Source organism: Caenorhabditis elegans, chromosome III (assembly GCF_000002985.6).
Source record: "Caenorhabditis elegans chromosome III".
NCBI classification, from domain to species: Eukaryota; Metazoa; Nematoda; class Chromadorea; order Rhabditida; family Rhabditidae; genus Caenorhabditis; species Caenorhabditis elegans.
In genome coordinates, this window is record NC_003281.10 from 1,444,738 (window position 1) to 1,467,835 (window position 23,098).

Consider the following 23,098-nt stretch of genomic DNA (forward strand, 5'->3'; position numbering starts at 1 on the left):
CAAAAAAGCACCTAAAAATATGGTTTCAATTTCAGCAAAAGTGAGCTGGCTGGAAATCCCTTCAAATTTATTCTCTCAAACTTTTTCATTACACTAAATCGACAATTGGCTACAATTTTAGTATATTCAAAAACACGTGGCATTCATATTTGCGGTGCTGTGCGCCGACAAAGTTGAGTTTAGGCCTAAAAATAGGAGATTTGTTCCAGTTAAAGCGACCTAGCTAGAAATTCCTTTAAATTTTTTCTTTTAAACTTTATCAGAATATGAAATCGACAATTTCCTACAATTCTTGCATGTTTAAAAATACGTGTCATGCATACTCCCGGAGCAGTGTGTCGACAAAGTCGAGAAAATGCTTAAAAATAGGTGATTTGTTCCAGATAAAGTGACCTAGCCGAAAATCTCTCTAAATTTTTTTTCTTAAAATTCATCAGTGTATGAAATCGACAATTGTCTACAATTCAAGTACATTTATGTATCATCCGGACCCGATTTCGACCATCGGAAAAACGTTCTGTTTGTTTTTGTTTTTGTTAACTTTGCAGTTGCTCTCCTTCACGACTGTTTATGAAAAACACTTATATTTAAACAGGAATTGTAGATAATTGCCTATTTAATATAACCTCTTATTTTGCAAAGTTAACAAAAACAAAAACAAACAGAACGTTTTTCCGATGGTCGAAATCGGGTCCGGATGATACATAAATGTACTTGAATTGTAGACAATTGTCAATTCAGTATAATCATGAAGTTTGAGAAAGAAAACTTGAAGGGTAACCCATTCAGTTCACTTTATCTGGAACAAACCTCTTATTTTTAGACATCTTCTCCACTTTGTCGACGCACTGCTCCAAAACTATTGGTGCCACGTATTTCTAACTACTCTAGAATTGTAGACAATTGTCGATTTCATACACTGATGAATTTTAAGAAAAAAAATTTAAGGAAATTTCGAGATATTTAGGTCGAAAGATTGTCATTTTATCAATATTTCATCTCTGTTTTTCTAAAATAGAGCAAAGATATTTTAGATTCTATTTTTACAAATTCGCAGGAACGACACTCAATTTGCTTACTTCCAAAAAAAATCTTTAAAAAACTGGATCAAAGCTGAAAAAGAGCTGAAACAAAACATAGGCACACAGAAGAAGTTTCAAAATTCAACCCTCTCGCGTGAGAATAAATTAAATTTTGGAACATCTTTTTTTGAATTTTTGTTTAAAATTCCACACCGTGTTACGAGTTCTACAATACCTCAGGTTTTTGTTCCAACTCGTGTTCAGAACATCTAAACTGAAAAAACAATCAAATTATGAAAAGTTTCCAAAAAAAAAATTCGAAACAATTTTAGTCACATCTCTTCCGATTTGAAGCGCTGTACGTCAGAAGAAAAGAAACCATCTCGAGAAAGCAACCAAAACAAGTGAGGACCGACGACATTGAAAAATATATCATATGAAGAAAAAAGACGAAAAAGCTGAAAGAGATGGTCTCCTCACAATTCTTTCGTGGCATGGACTACGAGAGCTGAGGAAGCAGCAGAACTGAAATGGTCAGACTTGAGCCAAAAAGGAGGAGATTTTGGAGGTAAAAAAACGGAGCGCAAAAAACGAGATCAGTTGACACCGAATGCTGTTGATTCAATCGCTAAAAGAACACTACAAAAGATCGGAGTCGACTTTTCACATCATGCCTTGAGAAGAGGATGAGCCAACGATCTTCAAATCCAAAAACTTCATTTTATTGAAAACAAGGAAAAAGGAAGATATAGGTCCGACGGTAGACTCGCACGCTATCTGATGGACAAGCCGGCAGCTCCAGGATTGCACAATTTCAAGGACTCGACACCGTATCTGCTACCAACCCCCGAAGAAACAAAATAATCAATTCATACTGTAATATCGTTATTGTTTTCTAATATCTCCCAATGTTATACTTGCTCAATCTCCTACTTTCTCCTGTAACCTGTAAACTTATTGCTTCTAATGGATATACCACCATTCTATACACCCAAATCCAAACCATAAACCTGTAATATTAAAAAATGCGTTACGTTTTAATCAATTTTTTTTATTTCAGTTCAGTGAGAATCAGGGAAAATCGATTCTCACGAGCCGAAGGCGAGTGAGAATTAGGCTTTCCACGGGGGCGTGACTCACGCCCGCCCGCCTCCCCTCTTCCCCTCGCCTTCCCGCCTCTTCCCCCCACACACGCCTCCGTGAAAAGAAACAAAAAAACGTGAACTCAGAAATTTATACATTATTCATTTTCAAAATTAAACATTGCACTATTAATAATCCACTATTGAATAAAAATAATTGCCAAAATTACAATTTAATATTATAACGTGATGGCAAAGTGTTCTAAATGCGCGTCCAATTTGTTTCATTTCTGCAAACACCGCGACGACAAATTGCATACCGGGTGTCAGGGCGGGCGTGAGGGGGGCGCGGGGAAGAGGCGGGCGAAGGGCGCCCCGTCACGCCTCGCCCGGATGGAAAGCCTAGTGAGAATTATCGATTTCTGTGAATTTTTTGGAAACCTTGTTGATAAATAATCGATTTTCCACGTCGAGTTTAAAAAATTTCCCAAAAACTCCGCCGGTTCGTCTTGCCAGGTAACATGCGAATTTTGACAGCACAGCGGTGACATGGTGCATCGAAGGCAAAAAATCGATCATTCACGGAAACTTCTGTTAGGGTCAGGCAACCCTTCTGTACACGTAAACCCCTGCCCAACGAGGAAAGAGGCAAAAGGTATTTGTTTCGATTTATTTGTTGTTTAATTTGAGGAATAAACATAAAATGCATAATTATAATGGTTAAAAATAGTTATTTGTATTTATTTCGTCAGTTGTATAGTTTCTTAAATTATTTCAAACGACGACTCGAATATATCATCCACAATTGCAAAATCTTCGATTGGAAGTGGCTTTCTGGAAAAGGTTAATAATGGAGTTATCTCAATAACTTACTGAGTTAGCGTTGTACCTACATTGCTTCGCTTTAACAGTTTCAGTCACCGTATTTTTTTCTATTAGTCTTGCACCCCTACGGACCAATCGAAAATTCTAATAGTCTTGCATCCCCTCTTTTTACCTTCCCAGCAATATTTTATGAAAACTTCAACAATTTCATAATTTTTTTGGCTAAATTAAATTGTAAAGTGTTTAACTAATTAATAAAACAATAGAAAAGTATGTATTATGTATGATTTAGGATGTTTCAAGTCAAGTTTTTGAAGATAAATGGCCAATTTTACAAAGCTATTGGATCTTCGAAAATTAGTCTTGCAGCCTCTAATAGTCTTACACCCCGACGGGTCGATTGAAAATTAGTCTTGCATGCAAGACTAATAGAGGAAATATGGTATGTATATATTTACAGTCGCGCTAAAGCAATCGCTCCATGAACATTGTAATTCCACAGAATGTTGGTTTGCCCGGAACGCAGTTTTCAGTCTTCTATTACATTAATAATTAAGAAATTAAACAGTATAAAAAACAAAACACTGAAAAAATGCCGTCCCGAACAGGGTTGTGCGGCAAATTTGCCGAGCTCGGCAAATTTTGAAATTTGCCGCAAACATCAAAAGTTTGGCAGTACAATTTTGACCAAAACTATTGATTTTTTCCCCAGCAATTCAGTAAAATGACACAAAATTGAGTAATTTTAATGCTTAAGTAGACACACTACACGGAACTTATTCAAAAACCAGGTGTCTGTTCAGAAATCAGTAGTTTTGGTGCACAAAAAACATCAAAAAGTATCCAATTTTTTGGAGTACGTCAAGTACGGCAAATTTTGAGATTTGCCGCACAGCCCTGGTCTCAAGCTTGCAAACCGGATCCTGACTGCAGAATTGCAGTGTTCACGGAGCGATCGTTCTGGAGCGCGACTGTACAGGGTGGTCCATAATTATGGTGACACGTGACGCGCTCATTGGCGGCTTGTTTTTGGGAAATTTAATGGTTTAAATTCTACAGTTTTGTATTGAAGCAATAGAGGAATTAATTTCCTTTTATGCAACATAAGAAACTTCTATATTTATCAAACAACGGAATCGGAGTAGCTCAGTCAAAGTAACGCACCCTCTCATGCTGACGTCTTTTTGGTACGCAGCATATTTTTGATCGTGGGAATTTTGAAACGGTTTTATTTTACAGTTAATCTATTATTTTGGAAACAGAAAATATATTTCTATAATTTTCAACTGCTGCGGTATGTGTTTTATTAATTTCTAGCTTCTGCCAAATAAATTGAGAAAAAGATTAGTAGGATAATATGCAATTATTTTCAAAACAAATGTTTTTCTCGTGAGTGCCATGACGAGTTGAACGTCAGACATCACAATGTTCATAATTCAACTTCATTTAACCATCCACCACAGAGGCGCGAGATTCGCAACTACATTAATTGTACTAAAAACGCATTCTCCAATTTTAAACAACTCGAAATGTGTATTAAGACTTATCTTATCTGCAGGAGAAGCTAGAAAGAACCTGTGAAAGCAAAATATATGCAACTAGCGTGCCAATGACAATTTTTTCTTTTCTTCAGGGGGTCTGCCGTATCGCACAGGTAGATATTTTCGAAGTTTAATATCATTTTTTGTTCTCTAGAAAATTGTGAATGAAACCTGTGTGGTTTAACAATATTTTGAAAGTTTTATCAAATTTTAAAGTCGCGAGAAGTTGTCACCATAATTATGAACCACCCTGTATATTCCAATTTTTCAATAATGATGGATAACAGCACATCGGAACAAAAAAGGAATGTAAAAAAAATGTTCAGCATATTTAATTATCGTTTTAGAAATTACGGAAAAAGATATCTTCATGATAATATCAGAGGAAGTACGCTAGTTAAAGTTGGGGTAGTGCCAGTTGGGGAATTTCCAAAAATCAATCGTATGGTGCCAAAAAAAAACAAATATCACTGTTCAAAAGCATTTTGAAATGTTCTTTTTAATTAAGAAGAGGTAATTACTGACTTTCAGCCACTGGTTTAGAAATCTAAAGCACCGAACCCTTCCAATGTTTGACTATCAATACTTAAAACATATGTAAACCACAAAGTTCGACGAATTTTTTTTGATCGACGAAAGATATAACCGTATCATAATACCATTTTTGAGAAGTTTCAGAAAACTTTTGCTCAGGTCAGGGCATGGTCAGCACCCTTGCGCTACTCCACCTTCAAACATTTTAGATTTCCAACGAGAAAATAGCTTACTGATCATTGTCCCAATCGGCATGTTTGAAATAGAAATGAAGGTTAAAAGATGTAACTGTGATGCACTTGAACGCGCATTTAGTACATACAATTTGGAATCTGTAAGATTTTTTAAATTCTGTGTATCTGAATTTCTTTATTACCCGTTATCTTTTGCTTGTTCCAAACCTTCTTTATCAATGACACACCCGTTTTTCATTTTGAACTGTTCTACGCAAATCCCATTAGATTGTAAGAAAAACGTTCCTAGATCGACAAAGCGGTTATCATAGTTTGACATATAATTGAAATTTGTGAAAATTGTTTCACAAAGCTGTTTGTGGTGATCCGAAGTGGATTGAATGATCAAATGGAGTTCGAAGAAGCATGTTTCTATCTAAAATCAGAGTTTAAGGCTGAAACAAATAGTAAGAACTATTACTTGAATAATATTATGTTGAATGTCGAATAGATGTTCGGCGACTTTTCTCGCGCTTGAAAGAGGCAGCATAGGATTTTCTGAAATTAAAATTAGAAACCAATATTATTCAAATAAAACATATCTAAATTCGGATCAATTCAAGTCTATAAACCCATCTTTCAACTCATACAAAACACAAATAGAACAACATTAATGCTGTTCCATTTTTGAACTTCGGGAGATCCTCAATTTTCTTACCTTCTGACTGTATTCCAGCTTTTGCGCGTGCCATCTTTGCAAGAGAGTTAATGTCGTAACTGTACAGCATCTGAAAGATGACAACTATTATAACTCATTTCCAGAATACATTTCACATACCTCTAAATACCAAAAGTTCAAACCATTGTAGCGTTTCAATTCTTCGAAGAACGGTTCGATCTGTATTTGATTTGATATTTTCAGTGTTTGGGTCAATAAATTACCTGGTTGAGGCGGTCAGCTAGCTTGGTGAGCTTTTCAGCTAGTATGGTGAAGCGTGCTTGATGGGCAGATTCTCTGAAAACCAATGTAACTTCAGAATCTGACTGACAAAAATTTAAATAAATTTTTTTTAAAGTAAAATTCCAAAAAAAATTTATAGTATTTCTTTGAGATATTACAGTTTGAAAAACAGTTTTCAAACTTTTTTATTTAGAAATGTAAGGGTTTGCCGAATTAGGTCATTTTAACTCGGTCATATTCGGGTAGATTTACGGCGCGTTGCGTGTTGCGTCACGGCTTGATTCCAGTTGTAAGACTAAATGTATTGATCCATGTGAAGCCACTTTTTGTCCGGCAGGCGATTGTCAATGGAGCGCAAAAAATTCAATGAGGTTTTGGCGCCAAAACCCCGTGAAAGCACATAACGTTTATTTCAAAATTGTGAAATTCTCACATCAGTGAGAGATTTTAATATTTCTCTTAATACAGAAAACATGCAAAATATCTCATTTTACAATTTTTTCGGTTTTTTTTGTTTGAAAAATTTACCGAAATTATTTAGAATCAGAATTAGCTAACTATCAGAATCGTGCTTTAAACGTGCTAGATTTTCTGAAAAACTAAAAATAGATTAAGGAAATTTCAGTATTAAATTTAAAAAACTTGATTAAGTAAAGTTTTCTAAAAACTAACTTTTTGGTTTAATTGTACCAAAAAGGGGTTCCGTGCTAGTTTTTAAGATTACAGTCAGATGTACCCTTTTTCAGATCGCGAAGAGTATAGTCCAAAAACTGGAAACAAAAAGTTCTGTAGAAAACAAAACCCGGTTTTTGTGTATTATAGGCGCATATTTTTAGATGAACATTTTGAAGTTATGAAAAATGAAAACGTGTGCAGTTTTTTTTTGTATTTTAGGCTTAGGAAATAACCCTTTCTTAGCCTAAAGAGTAATAAATCAGATCACATTTAATTAAAATTGACAAATGAATGAATATCCAATTTTTTTTAATACACAAGTACCCAAAATCCTAACGAATTTTCATTTTGCATTCAAATGCCACTCACAGATCCGCATTGCTCTTTTCTTTCCTCACATGCTCGAAATAGAAATGAACGTTTAAAAATTGTATGTTGCAGTTGGTGCCGAACGAACATAGATCACAATGAAAAGTAAAACCTTCATCGTTTGGATTTCTATAAAAATTGATAATCGAAAATTCAAAAAAGAATACAACATACTTTGTGCACTTAGGAAGTACCAATCCTGTTGATGTAAGAGCGGGCACTTCTCTTTCCTGCAAAAGTGTGTATTGTTATTCATATTGAAAGACTGGTGGGTAACAGGCGTAATCGATTTTGGCAAACGAATAAATATACTCAAAAACACTAGTTTCAACTAAATAAACACCTAAACAGCGTAATGGAGGTGAAGGAGAGTCGATTTGACACGTTGCATTAAATTATGAAAAATTGGACCGTAATGACCGAACAACGAGTGTTCAATTGATAAAAAAGAACTATTGTGTTGCCAGTTTGTTTTACCCTTGGAACCGTATTGTTTGTTTTGAAAAGAAAGCTACAAACCTGTACACCTGCCCATCGCAGATTTTTACGTCGTTTAACACTGAAAGAATATAAATTAAAAGCCGTTTACCATATTTCTTCTATTAGTATGGTCTCCTACTAGACTTGCACCTTGAACAACCTCCGAAAATTAGTGCTGCACTCCCGAATAGTCTTGTGTCTACTTGTTTTTTTTATACATTTTTCGCCTATTTTGCAACAATTTTTGACCGAATTTCTATGCAAGTGAAGTTACTGAACCTTTTATTGCAATTACAATAAAAATTTTTTAATTTCCAAATAAATCAGAAAAAAGTTCTAAAATTAGTATTGCACTCCCGAATAGTCTTGCAAGTGGGAAGACTATCCCACGATACGTTTTCAAAAAATTCGATACGCCACGACAAAAGTTATGGTTGTTGACAGGGTTTATTGCCACCCCAAATAGATAGATTTGTGAGATAGTACAAATTGCATCTATTAAAGTGATTAACATGTTCCTATTGTATTTTTAAATTGAACGTATAAATTTGACACTTTTTTGCTTGTTCTTTTCTTATAAATATTTTGAATTTTCGCAAATAATTGTCAAATGTGTGCTTTGATTGGTTTAAAATCTAGAAAATACCCAGTTTTCAACAATTCACGAGATGGTTGCGACGTGAAATCGAAGTGAAAATCGAACCAATCCAATTTTACATTCATGTAACATAATATCTTTCTAACATATCTCCCCATGGTGATGACGCAGAATCGCTGAAAAAAAAACAATATTTATTATGCACTTTCCAATGTCTTTTAGAAGAGAACATTTCAATTTTTTGGTTATCCTTTGGTTATCACAAAAAATAAGCTGCGAAAGACCTTTAAACTAGACACAAAGTCGATTTGAAATTTTTTTCAGGCGTTTGCCGCACATCTTTCCTGTTAACCGTTTTTTCCTAAACTTTTTGGGGGACTGATTTAAAAGGTTTTCTTCAAAATGCCAGTCAAAATATATATTTGCCTGTAAAAATAAATTATTTCGTGTTTTCTGAATGTTTTATAAAAGCTCTCGAAACCTGGAGAACTTTGGAAAGTTTGGAAAAGTCAGCACGTTTTAATTTGTAGCAACTCCTGGAGAGTTTGCTACAAATTCCAAAATTCATAAAATACAAACCTATAAACTTTTATGCAGACTTCTTTTAAAGTCAAAAAAAAAAGAATTTTCGCCAAAAAAGTTTAGAAGTATTAAAAAACCAGCTTTTCAAAAATATTATTCACTTCATATACCTATTAGGTTTGTTTGTTTGTTTTTTTGTGATGCATAGTTGTTAGTTAGTAACGTAAATCTTAAAAATATCGGTCGATTCTTATTCTGTTAGAATAACTCAAATTTAAAATATTGGGAAACAAAAGCCCTCTTTGACATCATAAAATATGGAAAATTAGTGAAAAGTAGTCGGAAAAATTAGCATTTTTTCTTCAGAAGGGTCTATATTGGACTACGTGAAAGATATCAATTTACAAAAGACTGTAAAATGTTAAGCAATTAAAAATGAATAACTTAAATGTAGACATTTTTTGATACCTTTCACCGTTCAAAAGCTACAACTCCAAGAAGCACGCAAACTCGAACGACCACTCGAAAGCATATGAATCGACCGATATTAATAAGTTTAACATTACTCACTGACTACTATGCCATCACGAAAAAACATTAAAGAAAACACTGAGAAAGGAAAAAAACTTAACGAACACCCTAATAGTTCTCAACTCAAAAAATGAGGTCAACTGTAGAAGACATTGACTTTTAAAAAAAAACTTACCTCAATTGTATTCAAAACCTCCTCTGCAATACGGGGTTCGGAATAAGTTTTCCAGAAATTTCCGAGAATCTGCTTGATGTCTGCGAGGTGAGGAGTTAGAAATTGGATGCTTAAACAGATTTCAAAAACTCGTCGGCACGTCTCATTCAAATAAACTATTGGACGACTGGAGGACTCTGCAAAAGTTTTAACTGGGTTGAAAGCAAAAAGCACAAAAGCTTGTTAAGTTTTGCAAAGACAATAAGTAGGTTCTATCAACCAACCAATGACGTCATCAGCAACCGGCAGCTGAATGTCTTCCCCACTTGCATCGGCTATCACTTTTCCAATGCGTCGAAATTCGTGCGTGTACAGTGTCTAGAATATTGATATTTATTGTGTAAGTTTTACTATTTGGCTCATTACCTCAAACCATAATGGTAGATACACCCCATTTGAGAAAGCTTTAATAACAGCAAGAAATTCATTGCGATGTGGCGAGACCTGTAAATTGAGCTGTTTCGCCTATGTTTTCCTTTTTCGCTGCATATAATTTTTGATGCCTTCTCATTCACTTTGAATTTCACCAAATTTAGCTTTTCCTTGGTCATATTCAGTTTCTGACATACAGTAAGAGAATTTGTTCACCTCAAAGTTAAAGTATGTTACTACCACGTTTCTCAAATGATGTTGTCGGTTTCTGTGTTTTATTTTATAGATAGTCAGTTAGCATCAGTGCTGTACGGCTCTCGGATCTCGGCAAAAGCCGAGAGCCGAATAGAATGATGAGACTCGGCTCTTGGCGAGAGCCGAGAGCCAACACCAAATTTGAACTCGGCTCTCGGCTCTCGGCTCGCGTCGAGAGCCGAGTTTTTTCAAGAGCCGCACAGCACTGGTTGGCATTTTATCTCTACTAGACTTGCATACAAGAATAATGTTTAATAGATCTGGCGCTCAGCAACCGTGTCGGTTTACGACGCAAGTGGCAAATTAGTTTTAATAGCTAGACCATGTAGCAAATCAATGTAAGAATAATCTTGAGATAAAATTATATTTAAAGAATTTTTGTTTCAAGTTTTCAAATTTTTTATCAAAGTGTGACTGATTGACAACAAGACTCTTACAATTAGAGGGTGCATGGTGAAATTTTTGAAAATAGTCCATTTGTTCAATAAATTGTTGACACAAATCATTCAACTCAGGTTTTTGCAATAAGTTTTAAAAGTAAAAGACTAGTTGATAAAATTTCAACCAGGCACAATTACAGTACCAAACCTATAGAATTTTATAGTTGTTTGTGAAGCTATTGGTTATGTAAATTTTTGTTTGACGGCCTTGTTCCGAAGAGGGCAAGACTAATAGAGGAAGTACGGTATTTAATAGTCGCTCTAAAAAACATTTCTCGGACCAAAACAACGTGGATCAGTAAACTCGACACTTGAATTAAATTTGAAAATTCTCATAAACTTTCTAAAACTAACCGCTTTAACATTATCTTCCAACGAAGCAAAATGAATCGCGATTTGCTTCGATTCTTCGACGGAGAGCACCATTTCGAAACTTTCTGAAATGTAATTTAATGAAGTGAAGTTAAACACGAATTAAAAAAAATGGATGTCGATGCTCAAAGACAGTTGATATTGGTAATAAATAAAGAGAATGGAGGGTGTTGTGCAATGCGTGATGGCGGAGGTGGAGCCTTCTGTGCCTGCTGACCTCTACACAAGGAGGGTATTACGTCACGAACAAATAGGCTAGCTGTATTTCTTTTTTCTTTAAAGCTGTGAGAGGTATGAGATTACCATCTCATTTAGACTCATCCATTCTAATATCTCGAAATAGCAAAAAAAAAAACAAAAAGTGCGCACACCTGCTATAGAACCAAAAATTCGTTGCAATTTTTTAGGAATTTTTGGCTAAGAAATGATCCAAGATCTGTTTCTAGAGTGCTGTGCAGTTGATATCTAATCCGACTTATATAAAATTTAAATATATACATCAAAATAAAAAAGGGTTAAAAATCTAGATGTTGCCGCTCAAAGACAATCGATATTTAACAAATGGTAAGTGGAGAGCGATCAGTAGAGAGAATGGAGAGTGTTTTGCGATGCACGATGGTGGATGTTGAGCCATCTGTACATGCTGACCCCTACATAACGCAGAAAGGGGTATTACGTAACGGACAGATAGGATCGCTGTGTCTCTTTTCTCTTTAGAGCTGTGAGAGTTATGTGATCACCATCTGATTTGGGCTCACCCCTGAATCTCACGAACCTTTTTTAATAACTCGAAATAGAAAAAAACCAAACAATGCGCACTATACCCACAAAATTTTTAGTTCAGATGGCAGCTTTCAAATATGAAAATACAATCAAATTTCACGATTTCTATATATGTATTAGCATGTTGATTTTAAAATACAAATATTAGGAAGTTGCCATCTTAGTAGGACTCATCCCTACAATATCACAATATCTGTCTACTGACACGAAATAATACAAAGAAATAATTTATTTAATGTTTGCGAAACGTTTTTAATTTGGTTAAAACAGTTAACACAGTTAACGTGTTAACACAGTTATTTCTAATTGCTTCCTAAAAAAATCATTTAAAGGATTTTTTCGCCGAGAAAAGAGTTATTTTAACAGAGATATGTTTCTAGAGAGCTGTGCAATTGTTATCTACTTTGAATTTGAATTGATTAAGAATAAAAAAGATCGAAAATCTAGATTTTGCTGCTCAGAGACAGTCGATATAAACCGAATGGTAATAAATAGACGGAATAAAGTGTGTTGTGCAATGATGGAGGTTGGTCAGAATAACCATTCTGGGCGAGTTGACCCTGCTCAATGCAGTAAGAGATATTACGCAACATTCAAAAGTTTGACCTTTATCTTATGAAATACAATTAACAAAAGTCTGGAATGTTCAATTCAGAGTTAAGATCAAAAAAACCCGCCAGATGTCTGCCGCTGTAACGTTTTTCAAGGCAATTTTTGTGAAATAAAACAGCAGGCAATGTGAACAAAATCATGGCCAACATTTTGTTAGTTGACTGTTTTTGAGAACAATGTTTCAATGTCCACAATTGCGAGATATTCGATTGGAATTGGTTTTCTGAAAAATAGGTTTAGGTTTAGGCATAGCATTGGAATAGGCTTAGGCATAGACATAGGTATATGCATAGGCTTAGACTTTTGCGTAGGCTTAGGCTTAGGCTTGGAATAATCAACATATATTTTAAAAATAGCTGAAAGTAAAAAATAATTTTAGTTTTTGATTAAAGGGGGAGTAGAGTTTGTGGGTATTTTGTTTAAATATACCCAATTCCAAAAAAAATTTTGAGATCAAAATTTCTTTAAAAAAGAGCAAAATTTTGCTAAATCTGAAATTTTGCCAACTTTACTTTGTTGCAGCCGCTAAAAATTAATTTGTCTGAAATTATCGCCATTTAATTCATATTTCGGTAATTTTGATAATTTTATACGCCTCTCGGTTTAAAATGTGTTTCAGTCAAGGAGTTCACTCGCGATAAATTACCACAATATAAATTATTGGGTCATTATTTTAGAAAAATTGACTTCCAGTGGCTGCAACAATGGAAAGTTTGCGAAAATTCAGATTTTAGCAAAATGTTTCTATTTTTTTTTCGAAATTTTGGTTATCATAAAAATGAAGGTTGAACTTCAGAATTTCCCAGAATTTCAAGTCGAATTGAGAACATGAAATTTGACCGCTGAAATCATTTGTATAGTTTTTTTTCAGTCGCATCTTTTCAGTACCCATCAATTTTCACTTGTGTCGACCCTTTTTGATCAGTAATACACCCATTCTCCACTTTGAATCTTTGCAAGCAAATTCCCCTAGATTTCTCGAGTTGAAAGGTTTGTCTGAATACATATTCAATAGTTTCAAAACGTATTTGGTTCTGAACACCTAATGTTATTATTTTCACTTTTTCAAAATAACTAACTATTACCATTTTATTCTTCAATATTTTGACTAATTGCAATTTAGGTAGCTAAAGAATGCCTGCCAAAAGAAAATCGATATTAACCAAATGGCAAAGAATACGGAGAACGGAGGGTGTTGCACCATTTACAGCCCGTGCGACGGCTATCTTGCCTGCTCATTACGTCAGACCGCGTTCCGTATTGAGCAGAGGTCAGCCTTTTGCACACATGGTACACAGATTCATCTTCGTGTGGAAGGCTATTCTAACGGACGGAGAACACCCTCCACTCTCCCTATCCATTGTCATTTGGCCAATAGTGACTGTTTTTCTAACCTTACTCCATTAAATTTTACTTCAGAAAGTTGCAAACGTTCAAATGGTGCTCTCCGTCGAAGAATCGAAGCAAATCGCAATTAATTTTGCGTTGCTAGAAGATAATGTTAAAGCGGTTAGTTTTTCACTGTGTCTTTTTGACCCAAAAATGCATCACATTTTGTTTACAAAATTTTCAATTTTGACGGTAGTTTTTTTACTGTAAGATGAGAACACAATTACAGTATAATGTAGATTCTACTAATTAAGTGTAACTAGTTTTATACAAAAAATTTGGCCAGGTCCTTCCACACCGCGACGAGATGATTGATATTTTCAAAACATACGAAATCGACGCTTATTCAGTATGGTTTGAGGTATGGATACTGAACAGTAACGGTTACACATTACCAATATTCTAGACACAACACAAGCTCGAACTGCGGAACATTGGAAAAATTATTGCCGACGCAAGTGGGGAAGACATTTAATTGCCGGTTGTCGATGACGTCATTGGTACGTTAGATATTTTTAAAGGTGGTGTAGTCGTATTTTTTATTGCTTTATCATTTTCATAATGAAACTTCTTGAAAACTTCTCAAAAAGAGTTATGACGGCTCAAAAAACGGCTTAAAATTAGATAAAATTTGAAATTCGACCAACTTGTCAAGCGGCTGGAAACTGATTTTTTTAAAATCACCGTTAAATTTTGGGTGTACTCTTCAATTATCTTGCGTTTCCAACTTTGTTTAGGTATTTTAAAGACGATAGACGGCGTGATTTGGTTAAAAAAAATTAAAAATCTCGCCGTCCATCGACTTTAAAATACCTAAATAAAGTTGAAAACGTAAGATAATTGACGGAGATTTCAAAAAAAAAAGTTAGCTTCCAGCCGCTTGACAAGCCGGTCAAATTTCAAATTTCAACTAATATTAGGCCATTTTTTGAGCCGTCATAACTTTTTTTTTGAAGAGTTTTCAAGAAGTTTCATTAAGAAATTCGGTGTTTTCAGTTAATTTTGAGTCTCATAAAGCAATAAAAAAAATTCGACTACACCATCTTTAAAAACCGCATCTAGAAGAATACATTGATTGTGTCACCTTATGATTTTGCTTCTGAAAATGTAATTTTTATTCTAAAGGCTATCACTGGGTATAATTTGACCCCCAATGACGCCGTGCAAGAAATCTTAGGCTCGGTATAAACTGTATTTTAATAGAAAACACACCGATGAGTCGAGCTGAATACACGTGTCATTTAACTTGATGAAATCACTGGGAGTACTGTGGGAGTTATTGCCACCCCTAAAATTCAAACATAAGTTTTTCTAACGATTTCAACGTTTCAAAGCAATTTTGAATAGATTGTAATTTTTGTTTTAATTTTGAACTTCAACGTTTTCCAAGTCAAAACATTTGCAGCACCGTCCATCTACCCAAGGGCTTACTTGAATGACACGTGCAAACGACTTTTTGAAATCAGCACAGCTGTTGAATTTCTGACTCCTTACCTCAAAGACGTTAAGAAGATACTCGAAGCTTCCGAGTTTGATAAAAAGATTGCAAAAAAGGTTTTGAATACAATTAAGGTATGTCAAATAAAGATTTTTTTACTAATAAAGATTATACGGTAAGTGGAGTAGCCTATGGTAAACCCTATCCGTAAAAATGTCTTCGTATTTTGGTTTTGCATTTTCCCCAGATGAACTTGGTTTCGGTTCGAGTGTTACTATTTATTTTTGCTTATTTTGATAATTAGATTAAAGGTGGTGTAGTCGAATTTTTTATTTCTTTATTAGACTCAAAATTGCCTGAAAACACCGAATTTCATAATGAAACTTCTTGAAAACGTTTCAAAAAAAAGTTATGACGCCTCAAAAACATGGCCTGAATTAGGTAAAATTTGAAATTTGACCGACTTGCCAAGCGGCTGGAAACTGATTTTTTTGAAATTACCGTCAAATTTTGAGTGTACTCGTCAATTATCTTGCGTTTTAACTTCATTTAAGAATTTTAAAGTCGATGGACGGCGAGATTTGGTTTAAAAAAATTAAAAAGTCGCCGTCCAACGACTTTAAAATACCTAAATGAAGTTGAAAACGCAAGATAATTGACGAGTACACTCAAAATTTGACGGTTATTTCAAAAAAAATCAGTTTCCAGCCGCTTGACAAGTCGGTCAAATTTCAAATTTTAACTAACTTTAGGCCATTTTTTTTGAGGCGTCAAGACTTTTTTTGAGAAGTGTTCAAGAAGTTTCGTTATGAAATTCGGTATTTTCAGACAATTTTGAGTCTAATAAAGAAATAAAACAAATTAGACTACACCACCTTTAATGTAAACTTGTCAACTCAAATTTTACTACACTCTTTTTTATTGTTTTTCAAGAAATCCATACTAAATTCAAATGTCCAAAAATATGGCGACCTAGTGGTTTACTTTGCTCACTCCCAACTATCCATGTGTCCTGTTAATAAGTGATTTTTCAGAAATTCGACGTGGTCGGCTTGATGGAAAACGTCAAAAGGGTATTACGTTTCATGGATGAAAACGTGTGCTGGTTCGACAAAACGTACAAGTCGTGGCAAACAATTCGAAAAGAAAATGAAGAGTTGATAAAATCTGGGTATGTTTCAAGATTGCCATCAGAAGAGCTAACACTTTTTGTAGCCAAATCTTAAAGGATTAAAAGCCAATAGTTTTATAATTTCATTTTTAACACTACATTATTGCATTATTACAGAATTGAACCAATTGCGACTGCGGAACGATACTGTATACAGGTTAGTAAAACTACGTTTTTCAGTACTGACACGCGGGCGGAAATGTGCATTTGTGTTTCCTTAGTTTACATAAACTTACTACACACGACTGTACTACATACACTAACTTCTACAGTAGTCACAACTTTAAATAAGAGTTCTCTCGAAAACGGCTCAATTTAAAAAAAAGATGTATGTATATGAAAAATAATTTTTTGAGCGCGTGGCGGGACCATTTCGTATAAATGCGCCCTCTTTTAGAGCGGTAGAAGTGTCAAAAAATTGCAGTGAAACATTTTGAAGGTGGGGTACCGAAATCTGTGAAATATTATTAAATGACTCCAAATTTTCCCCTGATTCCGAATATCGATGTGAAAAAATTCAAAAAAAATTCCCTTTTGCTATTAAAATCGATATATAATTTTTTTTGAATTTTTCCACATCGATATTCGGAATCAGGGACAACTTTTGAGTCATTCAAAAATATTTGCCCGGATTTCGGAACCCCACCTTTAATTTTCAAAGTCATAGATCAAAACTGATTTTCCTTTTTTTAAAATGTAATTGATACTGAAATAAAAATAATATTTTTGCAGGAAAGAGAAGTGCCAGAAGTCTCATTTACAGGCCGTGTACTTCCAAAGTGTATTGCGTAAGTTGAAATGTTTTGAATTTCTGAGTATCCAATATTTTAAGAGACCCAAAGAAATATAGTTTTACCTTTTATTGCAATCAATGTTCGTACTGCAACACCAACATCGATTTTTTGAATGTTCACTTCTACTACGAACATGCCAAAAGAGAGCAACTGAGCAATTTGGAATTGTAAGTGGTTTTTGATCCAAACTGAACCCCTTTTCTTTTTCATTTCTAAACAAACGTTGCATTCCGTGAGACTGCTCCGTTCACTTTACATATAGTATTAAATGAGAAATTTTTTTTCAAAAAGTTCCATGGACACTTTCAGAACATAAAAATTGTAAAACAATCATTGTTCAAAGGTCCTCTTCAAATGGTCAATGTTTTATTAAAGGTGGTTAAAAACCACTTATATGGTCCCAAAATGACAGAATATCATGATAAAACTTTTCAAAAAAATTTGGAAAAATTTTTATTTACTGTCAAAAAGTGGCAATTACTCAGTTTTTGCCACTCATAATTTTGGAAGTCGACCAAAAAAACTTATTTTCGACTTTTTTAATGCTTTAATTTTGTTTAAATTATTTGTATTAAAACATTGTAGGGGTCGAAACATACCTACATTGCTTTGGATTCCCTCAAAAGCTCGTATTTTTTAAAATTTTGGTAAATTGCCAAAAATTTGAAAAGTATGAGATTTTGGGGAAATCCAAAGCAATGTAGAATGTTTCGACCCCTACAATGCTTTAATACAAATCATTTAAACAAAATAACAGTATAAAAAAAGACAGAAATTTTTTTGGTCAACTTCCAAAATTATGAGTGGCAAAAACTGAGTAATTGCCACTTTTTGACAGTAGATAAAAAAATTTCAAAAATTTTTTGAAAAGTTTTATTATGATATTCGGTCATTTTGGCATCATGTGAGTAGTTTTTAACACTTTCCCCAGTGGTACTACTCCACCTTTAACTTGAACTTGGCGAGCAAACCAAGGTGTGTAGCCGGAAAAAGGTAATTTTAAATTAGCTTTTTTGCAGAATTGAAAAAAATCATAAAACAATTTACACGACACATTTTATAAATTTTCTGACCGTTATATCTGATCATTCCGAATTATTCGATTATCTGTCATTTAAAGCTTTCAAGAAATCACTAATCGACTCTATTGCACCCTTAAACTTAATTAGTTTAGTTAACGTTATTATTAGTTTATATTCACTTAAATTCATTTAAAAATATTTCGTCGCATTCATCAAATGGAAATTAGGTGCAGAAACGCAGGAAACTCAAGAAAAGTTATTTATTTCACATTGTTGTCTAGTCGCTATGATATACAAATGTTAATTCGTACATGCATCATGTTCAGTAAAATTATTGGCATTATATATATATACTAAAGTTTTAAAATAAAAGAAATCTTCAGAGAATCTTCCCAACGAGAACGTCTTGTCGCGCTGGCTAATGATCTTACAGGCCTATGTGACAACTTCAAATATGTGAGTCTTACTTTTGTTAATGTTAAAGAGATTATTTCCATTACAGACCAAACCGTTCCACAAAGATCTGGAACACTGCGATACTTGGAGTTTTTGGTCTCTAGAAGTATGTTGAACGTGCTCTTGTTGCTTTTTTCAATTGATTCTCTTTTTCAGGGGCTTTACAATTACGACATGGAATCTCTTGCAAGAATGGCGCGCGAAAATGCTGGAATCGAGATAGGAGGTAAGAATTTGAAAGGAGATTTGATAATAGGATAGCGGGGCACGGTGGTTCACTTGCTAGATGGGTGCAAACGCGCTCCACTGAACAAACGTGTATAACTTGGCCGGGAAGTACCAAATCAAAAATTCATCAACAATAAAGATAAATAATTTATTTGCGGTCATTTCTTATATGCATCACAAAATCGATTTTGTGATGGTTTTCGAGATAGTAGCCAATATAGGTTTCAAGACTGAGTATCATGAACCAACCCATCTAGTTTCTGTGACTACTGTAGAAATTAGTGTATGTACATCCGTGTATTGTAAGTTAATGTAAACTTTAAGAAAAACACATTTCCGCCCGCGTGTCAGTACTGAAAAATGTAACTTTACTAACCTGTATACAGTACCGTTACGGAGTCGCAACTGATTCAATTCTGCAATAATGCAATAATGTAATTTTCAAAATAAAATTAAAAAACTATAGGTTTTTAGGAAACGCTACAGTTCTTCTGTATAATTTTAAAATGTTAGGTAGGCACACGTGGTGTGATCTACATAAAATGCGGGAATTTTTCTCCCAGAAAAATGTGACGTCAGCACACTTTTAGCCATGCAAAATCATTTGAAAAGTCTGCTTCTCTTCTCCCGCATTTCTCACGGATTAAAACAAAATGGTACACTTTGACACCAGGCATCCACAGTCAATTTTAGAGAATTAGAATGGTGTTGTACAGAATTAAGCAATTTTTGAAAAAATTTTAAAAAAAGACGTTGTAAATGCGGAGAATTTTCTGTAGATCATTTTTCAAATACATCATTTTGGTACTTGTGCATTATACCCCCGCCATTTTAAAAATTAAACAAATTTCCATTAATTTAAATTAAACGTGATACCCATTTTTCTCATTGTGCTTAGGAATGGTGTTTTCCTAAGCCTAAAAGTCCACACATTTTTATTTTGTAAATTAAAAAATTATTTTTTAAAATGGCGGGGGTATAATACACAAGTACCATCATTTTTTCTGAAATTTAGCCGTTTTCGAGATAACTCTCATTTAAAGTTGCGACTACTGTAGAAATTAGTGTATATACGTAACGTTTGCCTCGCCGTGTATTCTCAATTAGTGTACAGCCACGTGGTGTCAGGATGTCCCATCACGGTTTGATCTACAAAAAATGCGGATTTTTTTTGCGCAAAAATGTGACGTCAGCACGTTCTTAACCGTGCAAAATCAGTAGAGAAGTCTGCGTCGCAGTTCTCGTAGATCTACGTTGATCAAACCGACATGGCACATTCTGACACCACGTGGACAACCTCATTGATCTACTTTAAAAGCCCTATTTCGGTTCATTTTGAAGCTATAGTCACCAAACAACAAAGTGGGCCACATTTATGGGCAAAAACTCGCTTTTTGCACACCTGGAAATTTTCAAACCGCGAGAAAAGACTTGAAAATTCTCATTTCCTAGTTCCATACCAATTTTTTATTTTTCAAAATTGTAATGCTAATTTCCTGAGAACCTTACAAACATTATTATTAATTTCCAAAAATCCAGCAATGCCTCCTCCGAGTAAAATTAAAATCGCCGAGTGTCTCTATTTGATCAAATACAACATTCTAGAGGTAACAGTAACTATAATTTCTTATTCACAACTTTGCCTGATTACAGATAACATATTGCTCCCTCGAGTTCCATAAACTAATTCAATCTTCTGATTATCACAAAAAATTGTCTAGAAAGATTTTCGATATAATCGATGATATATGTTATTTTAACTTTTACACCGGATTATCAATGCGTTTCTTAAAATCAAATGGAATTTGCATTGAGCGATTCAGAGTGGAGAATGGGTGTGCCATTGATCGAGAAGGTTCGGAGAAAGTGGAAATGAATGGATGGTAAGAGATTGCAAAGGAATTTAAAATAATAAGAATTTTATTTTAGCAACCGAATCGTCTGTACTATGTGCCCCTTCTCATACCACAATGTTACCGACTTCAATCTTCACTTCTTTTTCGAGCATTACCCGTGGCAGCTCTATGAGTGAGTTTTTTTTTAAATACCCGTTATTTGAAATAACTTCAACACCAAGATCAATCAATTTTCAACTAGAAAAGTTTTAATTTCGAAAAATGTTGAGGAGCAATCAATTTGTTAATGTTTTTTAAAGACAACTTTAACCTTAACAATATATTCAGAGAAACCTTTCAATTCGAGAAATCTAGGGGAGCTTGCTTGGAAAGATTCAAAGTGGAGAATGGGTGTATTACTGATCAAAAAGGCTTGGAACAAGTGACAATTGATGGGTACTGAAAAGATTCGACTGAAAAAAAACTATAAAGTAATTTCAGCGGTCAAATTTCATGTTCTCAGTGCGACTTGAAATTCTGGGAAATTCTGAAGTTCAACCTTCATTTTTATGATAACCATAGCGAATGGGAGATCGTCGAGTTAGTTTTTTTTTAGTCATTTGAATATTAAAGTGACAACAATTTTTAGAAAACGACTAAAAAATTGATTGATATTCAAAGGGGTAGTAGTGTTTGTAGGTATTTGGCCCAAACCCACAGAACTTTTTCGAAAATTTTGGCAATTTACCAAAACTTTGACCGGAAATTATGAAAAATCTAAAAAATTTTGGAGTGTTTTATTATGATATTCGGTTGTTTTCGATCATTATAAGTGCACTTAGACAAAATACCCACTGGCGCTACTCCACCTTTAATATAAAAAACAATATTTTTTTAACTTTCCGATATAGGTTGATTAATCCGAGCCTAAACCTAAACCTATTTTTCAGAAAACCAATTCCAATCGAAAATCTCGCAATTGTGGACAATGTAGATGAGTCGTCGTTTGCAATTATTTAATGAGTTGTTGTGTTTTTTCTTTTCTTTTCATTTTGAGCAATTACATTATATATTTCTACTCTTTATCAAAAAACTTACTATAATTGATTTTAAACAGCATTTTACCCGTTATTCATGTCCCTAACACTCTCTCATTGGCACTTTCATGATCTAATTAATCAACTTCTACAGAACATTTCGTTTTTTCGCTTGTAACTTTTTCGTATATTTATTATCAATCTCATCTCACCATGATGTCTTTTTTCATCACAAATATAACTATAATAAATCAAATCATATTTACTGTTTCCAACTCTGTGTGCTCCTACTGCGAACTATAAACTGTACAGATGTATTGTTATATCAAATTTTCAAAAACTTTTTTAAAAATTTTTCCGAAAAATGTGAATTTCCTCCAATTTATAGTTATCTACAAAATCTCAAAACTGATTTTAAGTAAGTAATAGACGCTGAATTAAGAAAATATTTTGCTTAAAGGTGGGCAACCTTCTGTGAGTTTTTTTTGGTTAGTTTCATAGTTAGAGGACTCAAAATTGATCCTAAAATACTTTAAATGCCCTTTTTCAATTTACAGTAATTTTGTACAATTTCCAAAAAAAAAAATTTTTTTGGCCAAAAAAAAGGCTGAAAAATCAAATTTGGGCAAAAATTAAAAATTATCTAAATTTGTTAAAAACGGGTAATTTATATAAAAATAATGCAAAAAATCTAGGTTAAACCCATCAAAAACTATTAAAAAGTGGCAAAAATGGCCAATTTATGGCCAAAAATCACAATTTTGAAACTCCCATAAAATGGTTAATTTTGTAGTTACTCAAAATAGGACTCTAATAGGACTCAATTAGGACTCAAAATTGATCCTAAAATACTTTAAATGCCCTTTTTCAGAATATTTTAGCTTTGTACATTTTTCAAAAAAATATTTTTTTGCCCAAAAAAAAGGCTGAAAAATCAAATTTGGGCAAAAATATAAAGTTGTCTAATTTTGTTAAAAACGGACAATTTGTATAGAGAGAATTCAGAAAAACTAGGTTTAACCCATCAAAAATTAGTAAAACGTGGCAAAAATGGGCAAAAAAATGGACAATTTATGGCAAAAATTCACAATTTGAAACTCCCATAAAATGGTTAATTTTGTAGTTAGAGGAGTTAGGGGGGATTAGATGGCTGAAAAATCAAAATTGGGCAAAAATAAAAAGTTGTCTAATTTTGTTGAAAACGGGCAATTCATGTATGCTGAATTCAGAAAATCTAGATTTAACCCATCAAAAACTATTAAAAAGTGATTGATCCTAAAATACTTAAAAATTTCCCTTTTTCAATTTCTAGTAGTTTTGTACAATTTCCAAAAAATTATTTTTTTGCCCCAAAAAATGTCAAAAAA

General features: G+C 33.8%; 1 protein-coding gene and 1 pseudogene across 3 annotated transcripts; one reads left to right on the forward strand and one right to left on the reverse strand.

The window, feature by feature from the left end:
- Positions 1-2,756: 2,756 nt before the first annotated feature.
- Positions 2,757-11,037, reverse strand: Y82E9BR.17 (C2H2-type domain-containing protein). Of its 2 annotated transcripts, NM_001027791.5 has the most exons (15): positions 10,949-11,037; positions 9,894-9,971; positions 9,752-9,845; positions 9,489-9,664; positions 8,309-8,436; positions 7,702-7,741; positions 7,357-7,412; positions 7,183-7,311; positions 6,120-6,192; positions 6,016-6,075; positions 5,896-5,965; positions 5,659-5,735; positions 5,381-5,613; positions 5,238-5,336; positions 2,757-2,938 (listed from the first exon to the last, which is right to left on the reverse strand). In NM_001027791.5, exons 1-15 carry the CDS (start codon positions 11,018-11,020, stop codon positions 2,869-2,871), a joined length of 1,455 nt encoding a protein of 484 aa, NP_001022962.2. In that variant the 5' UTR covers positions 11,021-11,037; the 3' UTR covers positions 2,757-2,868. The 2 variants fall into 2 exon arrangements, with proteins under 2 accessions (NP_001022962.2, NP_001380024.1); NM_001393281.1 differs by having other exon boundaries at positions 2,763-2,938; positions 5,381-5,735.
- A 2,761-nt stretch (positions 11,038-13,798) lies between these two features.
- Y82E9BR.1 lies at positions 13,799-21,714 on the forward strand (annotated as a pseudogene). The gene is made up of 17 exons: positions 13,799-13,870; positions 14,037-14,111; positions 14,157-14,250; positions 15,156-15,322; positions 16,223-16,359; positions 16,477-16,516; positions 17,092-17,147; positions 17,192-17,320; positions 18,559-18,631; positions 18,678-18,737; positions 18,788-18,857; positions 20,399-20,466; positions 20,513-20,742; positions 20,789-20,887; positions 21,043-21,150; positions 21,196-21,294; positions 21,645-21,714. Coding segments are annotated over exons 1-17 (1,647 nt in total).
- Positions 21,715-23,098: the final 1,384 nt, after the last annotated feature.

Coding starts and splice junctions, on each gene's coding strand:
- Y82E9BR.17 (NM_001027791.5), bottom strand. CDS start 11,020: ATGGTGCTCTCCGTCGAAGAATCGAAGCAAATCGCGATTCATTTTGCT. Junction 9,972..10,948: donor TGGAAGATAATGTTAAAGCG/GTTAGTTTTAGA, acceptor CTCAATTTACAG/GTCTCGCCACATCGCAATGA. Junction 5,966..6,015: donor TGAACTTTTGGTATTTAGAG/GTATGTGAAATG, acceptor GTCATCTTTCAG/ATGCTGTACAGTTACGACAT.